Source organism: Mustelus asterias, chromosome 3 (assembly GCF_964213995.1).
Source record: "Mustelus asterias chromosome 3, sMusAst1.hap1.1, whole genome shotgun sequence".
Lineage (NCBI taxonomy): Eukaryota > Metazoa > Chordata > Chondrichthyes > Carcharhiniformes > Triakidae > Mustelus > Mustelus asterias.
In genome coordinates, this window is record NC_135803.1 from 65,596,654 (window position 1) to 65,608,980 (window position 12,327).

A 12,327-nucleotide genomic window follows, 5' to 3' on the forward strand; every position below is an offset into this window, starting at 1 on the left:
TCCACCCCACCCCTACTGACTAGAATCGTACCCTGGCATTTTGTTTTGACTTAGTGGCATAAGATTGCTTTTTTCAATTCTCCTAAAATATGAGTCTGAAACTCTCCTGTTTTCTCGCTCGTTCAGCACTTTGAATATTTTTGGTAAGATCACCTCCTCCAAAAGGTGTAGGTTAGGTGAATGAGCCATGGTAAATGTGCACTGTTACAGGGATAAGAGGAGGGTGTGGTGGTTGAGAGGGTAGGTGGTTGGTGGAGGTGGGGGGGTGCATGGTATGATGCTCTTTCAGAGAGTCGGTGCAGACTCAATTGGCCAAATGACCTCATTCTGTACTGTAGGGATTCCACTCCCTACTCCCCATCACACCCTTTCTTCCCAAGAATCTATCCACCTCAGCCTTAAAAATATTCAAAGAATCAGCATCCTTCTACTGCCTTCTCAGAAGAGAGTTCCAGAGACTCACTACCCTCTGATAGAAAACATTTCCCCTCATCTCCATTTTAAATGGGCGACCCCTTAAAGTGCATTCAGGAGGGCTTTTTGAGCCAACATGTAGAAGACATTGGCGGCATGGTAGTACAGTAGTTGGCACTGCTGCTTCACAGCTCCAGGGACCTGGGTTCAATTCCCAGCTTGGGTCACTGTCTGTGTGGAATTTGCACATTGTCTGCATGGGTTTCCTCCGGGTGCTCCGGTTTCCTCCCATAGTCCAAAGATGTGCGGGTTAGGTTGATTGGCCATGCTAAAATTGCCCCTTAGTGTCCTGAGATGCATAGGTTAGAGGGATTAGTGGGTACATATATAGGATATGGGGGTAGGGCCTGGGTGGGATTGTGGTCAGTGCAGACTCGATGGGCCAAATGGCCTCTTTCTGCACTGTAGGGTTTCTATGAGCTACTTGACATAATTTTAGGGAATGAAGCCTGGCAGATAGAAGTGTGAGTGTGTGTGTGTGTGTGTGGGGGGGGGGGGGGGGGGGGGGCATTTCAGTGATAGTGACCATAACTCGGTAAGATTTAAGGTAATTATGATAAGGAACAAACATGGACCAGAAATAAAGATTCTGAATTCAGGGAAGGCCAATTTTAATAGGATAAGATGGCGTCTGGCCGAAGTAGACAAGGAACAGCTGCTTGTAGGAAAATCCAGATCCAGCCGTGGTAGTCATTCAAAAAAGAAATAGAGGGAGTACAAAGCCAACAAGTTCCCATAAAGGTAAAGAGTGGGACCAACAAGTCCAGAAAACCTTGGAGGTCAAGGGACATACAAGATTGGATAAGGAAAAAAAGGGAGGATCATGGCAGATTCAGGAGCTCTAAACAATGGATGCCCTAGAAGGAATATAGAACGTGCAGGAGGTACTTAAAAAAGAAATTAGGAGAGCAAAGAGGGAGCATAAAAAAACACTGGCGGGCAAAAGAAAGGAACATCCCAAGGTGCTTTATAAGTATATTAAGGGCAAGAGCATAACCAGGGAAAGTTAGGGCCCATCAGGGACCAAAGTGGCAACCTGTGTGTGGAACCGAAAGACATAGGTGAGGCATTAAATTAGTATTTAGCACCTGTGTTCACTATGGAGAAGGACAATGTAGCTATAGAAAGCAGGGAGGGGGACTGTGATATAATTGAACAGGTGAGCATTGAGAGGGAGGAGGTATTAGCAGTTTTAGCAGATTTAAAAGTAGATAAACCCCTAGGTCCAGATGAGATGTCTCCTAGGGTTGCTGTGTGAGGCCGGGGAAGAGATTGCAGGGGCTCTGACATTAATTTGCAAATTATTTCTGGCCATAAAGAGGTACCAGAGGATTGAAGGACAGCTAATATGGTACCAATATTCAAGAAGGGAAGTAGAAAAAAAACAATTAATTACAGGCCAATGAGTCCAACATCAGTGGCAGGGAAATTATTGGAAAAAATTCTGAGGGACAGAATTAGCCTCCACAAGGGAAAGGCAAGGATTAATCAAGGATAGTCAGCATGGCGTTGTCAGGGAAAGATCAGGTCTAACAAATTTGATTCAACTTTTCAAGGAGGTGACTGCGGCTGAAATTTTACCGTCCCACCCACCATTGGAATTGGAGCAGGAGGGGGGCGGACCATGGAAAGGTCCGTTGACCTCGGGCGGGATTTTAAGGTTTCGGAACTGGCGAGGCCGAAAAATCCCGCCCTTGGTGTGTAGATGAGGGCAGTGCAATTGATGTAGTCTACTTGGAATTCAGTAACACTTTTGACGAGGTCCACATGGTAGACTGATCAAAAAGGTGGGAGCCCATGGGATCCAGTGCAAATTGGATCTAAAAATGGCTTAGTGGCAGGAGACAGGAGGTGATGGTCGTAGGTTGTTATTGTGACTGGAACCTTGTGTCTCATGTTATACAGCAGGGATTGTACTGTTTGTGGTGTACATTAATGACCTAGATGGGAATGTGGGGGTTATGATCAGTAAGTTCACAGAAGACACAAAAATTGGTGGTGTGGTAAATAGCGTGGTGGAAAGCCTAAGGTTACAGGACAATATAGAAAGGCTGGTCAGATAGACAGAACAGTAGCAAATGGACTTTAACCCTGAAAAATGAGGTGATGCATTTGGGAAGGACTTAACAAGGCAAAGGAATACAGAATGAACATTAGGATATTAGGAAGTATAGAGGACCAGAGGGACCTTGGGGTGCATGTCCATAGGTCCCTGAAGGCAGCAGAACAGGTAGGTAAAGTGGTTAAGAAGGCATATGGGATACTTGCTTTTACTAGCCAAGGCACAGTTTATTAGAGCAGGAAGGTTTTGAAGGAGCTGTACAAAATGCTCGTCGGGTCACTGCCAGAGTATTGCATGCAGTTCAACTATGAAGAAAGGCTGGTTAGGCGAGGGTGTTTACCTTAGAGCAAAGAAGGGTGAGAGGGGACCTGATTGAGCTATGCAAAACTATGAGGGACATAGAAAGGGTAGATAAGAAGAAACTTTTCCCCATAGTAGAGGGTCAACAACCAGGGGGCATAGCTTTAATGTAAGGAATGGGAGATTTTGAGGGAATTTGAGGAAAAATGTATTCACCCAGAAGGTGATGGGAATCTGGAACTCACTGTCTGAAAGGGTGGTAGAGCATTTAGATAAGCATTTGTAACAACAAAACATACAAGGCCACAGACCTAGTGCTGGAAAATGGGATCAGAATAGATGGGTGCTTGATGGCCGGCATAGACACAATGGGCCAAAAGGCCTCTTTCTGTGCTGTAAAGCACTATGGCCAGAATGTTATAACGGATTTCCCATTCCGATTTGACTGGGTGCCAAATTCTCCCACTTCGCTGCAGTGGGTGTGAATGGCCGATAAGATCTACTGGTTCCCCTTTATTCACAGTACATGTTACTTCCTCAAAGAACTCCAACACACTAATTAAACATAATTTCTCTTTCACAAAGCCCTGTTGACTTTGCCTGATTGCCTTGAATTTACCCAAGTGCCCTGCTATAACTTCTTTAATTTTCCCATTCACTTTAGCCAGCTCTGCTTTTATGCCCTTATCATGCCCTTTTTTAAGTTTAGAAACATGGAATCGGACCCACTTCTCCCTCCTTTGAATGCAACGTTAATCATACTACAGTTGCTGCTACCTCGGGGCACCTTCACTAAGAGATCATCTTGTTGCACAATACCAGATATAGCACAGCCTGCTCTCTGGCTGGCTCCAGAACAGGCACTTTCAATAAATTATCCTGAAAACATTCCATGTTCTCCTCATCTCGGCTATCTTTGCTCATCTGACTTTTCCAGTTTATATGTTGATTAAAATCTCCCTTGATTATCAATGTGCCTTTCTGACAAACTCCCATTATTTCTTCCTTTATGTTCCATCCTATTATGTGGTTACTGTTAGGGGGCCTGTACATGACTCCCACAAGTGATTTCTTGCCTTTACCAGTTCTCATCTCTACCTAAACTGTTTCCACAGCCTGGTTTCTTGTAATTAGGTCATCCCTCTCCATTGTGGTAATACCATCATTATCTACAGAGCCACTCCTCCACTTTTTCCTCACTCCTTCACCTTTTCTAAATGTCCTGTAGTGTCCTTTAATATTCAATTCCTGTAGGGGAAAAAAATCCTAATAGGTCAGAAAAGATTTTAAACCATTAAACATTAAGGCACAGACAGAACTACCAGCATTGAGTTAAATGATTTTAAATCAGACCTACAAGCTAACAAGGAAGCAGCCTGCATACGGTAGCACAGTGGTTAGGGCGGCACGGTAGCACAGTGGTTGGGCGGCACGGTAGCACAGTGGTTAGCACTGCTGCTTCACAGCTCCAGGGACCTGGGTTCAATTCCCGGCTTGGGTCACTGTCTGTGAGGAATTTGCACATTCTCCTCGTGTCTGCGTGGGTTTCCTCCGGGTGCTCTGGTTTCCTCCCACAGTCCAAAGATGTGCGGGGTAGGTTGATTGGCCATGCTAAAATTGCCGCTTAGTGTCCTGAGATGCATCAGTTAAAGGGATTAGTGGGTAAATATGTAGGGATATGGGGGTAGAGCCTGGTTGGGATTGAGGTCAGTGCAGACTCGATGGGCCGAATGGCCTCTTTCTGCACTGTAGGGTTTCTATGACTTCTATGACACATGAAATGCAGTAAGAAATTTAAACAAGTGATAATGATTTAAGACATATACTTTGAATGTATTAAATTACTTTATAAATGTATTTTACAAAACTCATTGTTCACTTTGGCCAAAGGCAGATTGCTGTGAAAGCAGGTAGAGCAGGTAGAGGGGAAAAGGACAAAACCACATCCAAAGGGAATAATGAAACCTTGGAAATATGCAAGCTTTTATCAGAAGAGTTTCGAATGGTGGATTAATTCACTGTCCAGATAAAATGGATGCATGCCCGGAGGCGGGATCATGTGTTAGTCTGACTTGGCATTGACCTGGAGGGGAACTTGTGGGAAAGTTAACTTTGCACTTAGTGGCCAGGCATCTGGTTACTAAGGGATAAAGGATGTTGAGTTAGCCAAAATGGGAGGATATGTTTGAACTAATGAAATGCCATTATGCCAGAAGGAAAGGTGAATTTGCTGGAGGATATGACAGGTATTATTGTTAATTTATGTATATTGAAGATGATTGATTCAAAGCCAATGAAAGGCAGATGTATCTGAAAAGAAAAGAGTATAATTGACATTTCCTAACCATTGTACATCAGAGTTTATTGGAGAGGACAGGCCGCCCTTTGTCTTGAGAGCCTAGGGCTCTGTGATAATCTCTCCCTGTGACTCGTTGGTTAAACAAAAGTTACATCTTTAAACTGAGACACTGGCTTCATGATTCTTGTATTGTCTGAAGTTTTGGCGATACCCAGTCACTTCGCAAACCTTGCTTACAGCTCCCACTCCATGTCCTCCTATAATGGCTATCAAATTGTACTTATTTATTTCCATGTACACTCTCAGTTCATCTGCTTTGTTTTGAATGCTTCATGCATTCCGATACAAAGCCTTTTGTTTTAACATTTTATTCATTTTTAACTTCTAGTCCCATCTGTTCAAATTCAACTCTCTATTTCTTCCTGTCACTGTCTATTTTTCATTTCCTGCAAAATTATCTTTCTCTTTTGCCTTGTCTCTACTCTTTGATTGACCAGGGGGTGGCATGGTGGCACAGTGATGAGCACTGCTGCCTCATAGCGCCAGGGACCCAGGTTCAATTCCGACCTTGGGTGACTGTCTGTGTGGAGTTTGCATGTTCTCCCCATGTCTGCATGAGTTTCCTCCGGGTATTCTGGTTTCCTCCCACACTTCAAAGAAGTGAGGGTTAGGTGGATTGGCCATGCTAAATTGTCCCTTAGTCTCAGAAGGATTAGCAGGGTAAATTCATGGGGTTACAGGGATATGGCCAGGGTGGGATTGTTGTCAGTGCAGGCTTGATGGGCCAAATGCCCTCCTTCTGCACTGTAGGGATTCTATGGATTCTATGATTCCCAAATTTGATCCCTTTTCCCCACTGTGCTTCCCTAGTTATGCGGCTTGCAAGAACACCAGTCCCAGCACAGTTCAGATGTAGATCATCCCAAAGGTACAGACTGCACTTTCCCCAGTACTGGTGCCAGTGCCTCATGAACTGGAACCCACTTATCCCATACCGATCTCTGAGTCACGCATCAATCTCCTTAAGCTCATTTTTCCAATGACAATTTGCATGGGTGCTGGGATGTGATGTGTGAGGGCTGGAGACATTTAACAGAGCAACGTGGACAAGGGGCTGCCTTGGTATTCGGCAGTCTATGTGCCCAAACCCCCACCCCCTCCCGATCTGTGTCTGTGTGTGTTGTGGCCTTGTTGAAATCTTCACCTTTTAAGACTCTTGTCAGTTTACTCTCGTATTTTATATTCACTTTGCTGCGACACCTTTGTAAAGCCATTGAATTCTGCAACGTTCAATGTGAACAGCTCTCGATACAATTATAGAGAAGGTATTATGTAAAATCCAAACTATCCTTCCTTAATCCAATCAATTCGGACTTTTAATCATATCATTCTTCGAATTAAAGTTTGAATTCATAGTTCTTAAGAATAAAGATTAAATGACAAGAAATAAATATTATTATATCATAAACTCTGCATTTATTAGCAAGGGGAATGGATCCTGCTGTAATTAAAAGTTCTCATTATCCACGTTCATTATTGCTTGCTGGATCCAATTGGATTTCATGCATCAAGCTGGATCTTTTAGTCCTTGACTACAACTGTGATTCACGTCTTTTGCCTTCACTTCTCTGCAAACTTGACCTTCACCGACTCGCAGGTGTGAATTTGGTCCCTTTAGGGTATTCTCTTACAGGATTATCAAGGTTTCTTTGCTTGGCATGAAAGTCATTCAATGTGGGCAGCCTTCGAACATCTAAATAAATTCCTAACCTGATGATCATACTTTTGCAATGAGTATGTAAGCTTTGCCAGTTTGCTTTGTGTAGATCTTTGGAGGCAGATCTGTGGTTTAGATGAGGTGCACTGATATGCTATTGAGATATCCTGATGAGCCATGCTGCAAAAAATTAACAAGTCAAATCAAACAGAAAGAAACGAGCTACCAAACGCAGTGAGAGTGGTAGGAGATTTGCCCATCAACCAAAGCAGAAAATGCTGGAATTGACTTGGATGTTAACAAGGATGGGTTACATAGGTTGGGAGTGTGAATGGGATAGTTTCAGATGGAAGACGGGAAACATGGAAGTCCGGGGACTGGATTGTATGCTGAGGGTGGGCTTCCAGCACAACCGGGTAAATTTTGGAGACAAAGCCACTCCGCTAAGCTGGCTCACCATCCCACCCCTCCCTTAATTTTCCAGATGACGGCCTTTAATTAATAAGAACCAGGATTTCTGTCTGTGTGCAGGCGGACATCCTGTTTCATGGACTGCTGCCCTGTTGGAGGAGCAGTGGTCACTGCCAGTGCTGAAGGTAGGCAAAGGAGGTGGCATTCAGCAGTGGACTCAGACTTTCAGGTATGGCTGGGATCCTACTGGGGCCAGCCAGGCAAACCTTCATGAGTTGGCGCCGGGGGTCACTGTTGGCCATATTGGACATGTCAGAGTGGATGATGGATTTATGAAGGCAGAAAGTGGGTGAGGGCTCCCCAGGGGGACTGGAAAGGAGGCAACCCCCTTACCAAATTTTCACTCAGCAACAGCCTAGCAAGCTGCCAGGCCACACAATGTATGCAGGCCACTCCTGCCACCCATTCAATTGAGCGATGATGGGATAAGGCCCTTAATTGGTATTAAATGCCCACATAAAGTCTTCTGTTGAGTCGTGTGTTGACACATCGGGTGCCTCTTGAAAATCATAGCGGGGGTTAGAATTGGGTGAACCAGCAGCAGGAACACTGCTGATGGCATGGCACCTTAATTTACTGGTCTACCCTTCCGTTTCTATACCCTCGTGTTGCCCATAAACATCAGCTGTGGGTTGATCCTGAGGACCTGGCCCCAATCTCAGGAATGGGGCCCAATCGTGGGACATGGGGTTCATTTTCCAACCCTGGGAGTCTTTGTACGGGGTGAGGTCTAATCAGGAAGGGGAAAGTTGGGAGGCCCGGGGAAGCAATCTTTCTCCGAGCCCACAAACAGCGCAATAAAGGCATTATAAAACCTGTACTGCCAGTTAATGTCCAGCCTCACTAAAACACTTCAATTGCAAATCCGTCTCAATGGAATGGGTTGGCTGCTTGCCCCTTGTCCGGCTGTGTTGAACCCTGAATTGTGCAAGCTGAAAGCAAGTTCCTGTCAGGTTTTAGATTTCAAAATTTCAATTCTGACCAGAGCACAAGCCACCTGTTCTTTGGATGGAATTTTCAGTCCAATGCTACTGGTCAGTTACTTTCCATCAGAACTGGAAAAAATTAAACATATGAAAACTTTTACGAAGTACAGAAGCTGGAAAAGAGGGGTGCGGGTGAGGGGGACAGGAATACATGTGCAATTTAAAAGCGTTATCTACTGTTCAGTGATGACCACAAAGTCTGTGCTTCTGTGAATCACTTAATCAAGCGAGTAGAAATGTAAAGGAAACAGATAAAAATAGGACCTGGGGTTGTACAAATCTGGTCACCTTATCAGAGTTTCCATCACCAAATCCTCACCTCTTTTCATGGAATTTAAACAGGAAGCTGACCGCCTGAGGGGATATATACGAGCTGCGATTCTAGAGATGTTATAGATTTTTGTATCTGTCCCATCAGCAAGGAACTCTCTCTCGAGAAGATGAAGCAGGTTCTGGTCGTGCTGATTTGCTTCAGTGTCTTCATCTTGTTACAGGCAGCAGGTGAGAAACGGCTACATCTGTTTATTACTCAGTTCAATGTACTATCTGTTTTTTTAAGCAATGTCATTTTTAAAGCAACTTTTAGATTTGATTTGATAGATTTGTCAATCTGATAGAAGCCTGTCAGGCTGCCCACCTCTCCATGAAAATTATTGGCCACTGAATTTGAATACTTGAAACAAAGCCATTTATTGAACTGTACTGATCACATAAGCAAATTTCAATAGCTTTTAGGTGAAGAAACATGGTATTTTTTCCCTCAACAACAACAGAACATATCCTAGTCTTTGTTTATGTTTTGCTGTAGATTTTTGTTTTTATCAAGTTCCCTTAACAAGTGTGAAACAAGCAGCAAATCAAGTGGGAAATAAGTTGAAGGGCATTGAATATTTGTTCTTCTTATGATCAGAAAAACAATTTTGATTTAAGATACTCGTAATTGGCAGCTAGAAATGGTTAGATTGGTTACTACTCTTCACTTTTGAAGCACACTGATTCTAAATTGACAAAATCCACAAGAACCACATTGACTTTGAGTTTTCTGTTGGAATAGTGCTGGAGGCTCACTGTACCTTCTCCAGCCGGAGAGCAATTAAACTACCAGCCTGGTACAGGCTTGTATGATCCCAATACACTTTCTCTTCAGTTCTGGTCTCCACAGGTATCAGCAAGGATTATTATAAATCTGATGCAATGAGAGATTGGCCAGTGCACAATGCAACTGAAGGATCATTTGACAATCATAATTGACACTTCAGATGCTCTAAAGTGTTTATATACAGATGCATAATGTTGTCTTGCAATGCCAGGTTGAATCACAACGTTGAAATCAGTGCTCAGCCCATTCCTCTATCAGTCCCACACTTCAAAACACTTCTTTAAAACTGTGTAGTATCCAAGCTGGAATTTTGTAGTTAATATTTAACAATGTGATCAATGAGATATCAGTAATCAAGTTTTTAACCTTTATCATATTAAGTCTTGTACCTTATTGGTTAAGAAGAATCATTGGATTGATTCTAAGCATGTTTGTTTTCAATACAAGAAAAAGCAACATGTTCGTGTATGTGCTCAATAAAGTGGCAATCACATATTGGGCAGGATTTTCTGGCCGTGCTCGCCCTAAAGCCAGAAAATCCCGCCCAAAGTCAATGGACCTTTGCAGTGTCTGCCCCCTGCTCGCGATGATTCCCGTGGCGGGCGGGATGGGAAAATGCCCCCATTGTATCAGAGTTAGGAAAGGAAGGGAAATTTAACTCTCAGAATGGCCCAGCTTCAGATTTCAGACACCCTCTGCCAGACAGTCAGACATTGCACAATTAACTACAGGATAAACCTCCCTCGACTCTGCTCCAGAAAAACACTGCCTCAGGAGTCTCCCATTTAAGACGGAGATGAGGACAAAAGTAAAGTTCACCCTGATCTTGCCTTAATGTATTTGCTCCAGATTTTTCCTTAAAGCAGTGAATCACATGCCTTTTACTTCTGCCTGCCAGATCCTGTTTCAAAAGCAAGGAATTGCTGCCGGAAGTATTCCAAAAGAATCCCTGACGTGAAGAACATCCAGGATTACAAAGAACAGGATCCTAGCTGTACAAAGAATGCTGTGTTGTAAGTATTGAGAACAGTGGCCCTCTCTGGAGTCTGACATTATGTACCATTATTAAGAGGTTATATCATGCATAGTTAACACTCTAATTAAACTTATTCTGTTTCGTTTCAGGTTCAAGGCAAAGGGCAAATGGATCTGCTTAAATCCAAAAAGTAAGAAAGTGAAGCAACTTGTGGAAAAGTTTTCCCAGAAGATATCAGGATGAAGATGATATTGATTGCCAAATGAGGACATGACGACAATCCCCAGGGCGAGGACATTTTTCAAAATTGCTTTTTCTTATTAATTGTCTCCTTTTCCACATTTTACACAAGCTCCGATTGGGCCAGAAAATTCACAAATGGAAGAAAAGTTCCACCATGTTAAAAGTTTGAACTAATGACAGCTGAATTTGATGCTGCTCTTGATGTTTCTGCGCATTAATGATTTACTTGTTTTGTTGTTTAATGCTGCAAACATTGGCAGTTAATAAGGTGTGTCAGTCTCTGTATGGACAACAAACAATTGCAACTTTCTTACAGGTTAAGTGTTGATCTTTCTCACATCCCCACCCAGTTTTCATATCTGATCAACTGAAGATAGTGACCATTGTTGGGGTATCTGTAATCATAGAACTCGGATACCTCGGTCAAGCAACTATGTGGCCTGTGTACCCTGTGGACACACACACACAAAAACACACACACAAAAACACACACAAAAACACACACAAAAACACACAACACACACACAAACACACACACAAACACACACACACACACAATATTCTCAGGCCATTCCCACAATGGGAATCACAATCAAAATTGGCTTTTGTAAGAAAAACAATCTTCTGCCTTTCTGAACCTGGCAAACATTGCACTTTATTAAATATGTCAAATTGTAACTTACTGACATAGAAAACTTAAAATTCTTATCTATGTAGACCATTCGTATCAAAACAATCGTCCTTTACCACATCCGCTTATATTTAAAGGGAGTTCACTATCAGGCAGTGATAAATCATTTTTATTATGTTCACATATTTCAGAAAGTGATAGAACAAAGTGAGTGCCCCTTTAAGTTGACTGTAGGGAGCAATGTTGATTCTCTTTCATAACCATAACTATAACAGTAACTCTTTACACGGCAATGATGATTGAAATGATTGATGATCTTTTTAAATTATTGTTTAATATGACTTCTATTTAACTGTATTTTCTAATATTTCCCAAAACTGTTAACTACTGTTATTTATTTTGCTTGTAATTTGCCTACATCTTGTTTATCAGTTTTCTAATATAGTTTCTTGAATGGATTGCCTTTGTTGTCTATTATTTGCTACAACCCAATATCGGTACTCAATGCCTCCGACGTAAAATGACAAAAACACAAAAAAATAAGAGCAGGAGTTAGCCATTAGGCTTCTTGAGTCTGCACTGCCAGTCAATAAGATAATGGCTGATCTGATGTGGCCTTAACTCCACTTTCTGTCTGCCCACTGCCCCTATAACCTTTGACTTCCTTGTCAACCAAGAAACAGTCTAATAGCCTTGAATATATTCAATATATATATAGGCTATGGTAGGTGAGGACCTAGAAACTATCATTATCACTTAAGAGCTGGTGTTGGGCAAGCTAATGGGGCTAAAGGTAGACAAGTCTCTTGGCCCTGAAGAAATGCATCCCAGGGTACTAAAAGAGATGGTGAGGGAAATAGCAAATGCACTAATGGTAATTTACCAAAATTCGCTGGACTCTGGGGTGGTTCCCGCAGATTGGAAAACAACAAATGTGACGCCATTGTTTAAAAAAGGAGGTAGACAAAAGACGAGTAACTATAGGCCTGTTAGCTTAATTTCTGTACGAGGGAAAATGCTTGAATCTATCATCAAGGAAGAAATAGCGTGACATCTGGATATAAATTGT

General features: G+C 42.6%; 1 protein-coding gene across 1 annotated transcript; it reads left to right on the top strand.

Annotated features, from left to right (window-relative positions):
• Window positions 1–8,497: 8,497 nt before the first annotated feature.
• Window positions 8,498–11,715, top strand: LOC144484351 (C-C motif chemokine 26-like). The gene is made up of 3 exons (XM_078202887.1): window positions 8,498–8,810; window positions 10,307–10,421; window positions 10,534–11,715. The coding sequence occupies exons 1-3, from the start codon at window positions 8,750–8,752 to the stop codon at window positions 10,625–10,627; spliced, it is 270 nt and encodes an 89-aa protein (XP_078059013.1). The 5' UTR covers window positions 8,498–8,749; the 3' UTR covers window positions 10,628–11,715.
• Window positions 11,716–12,327: the final 612 nt, after the last annotated feature.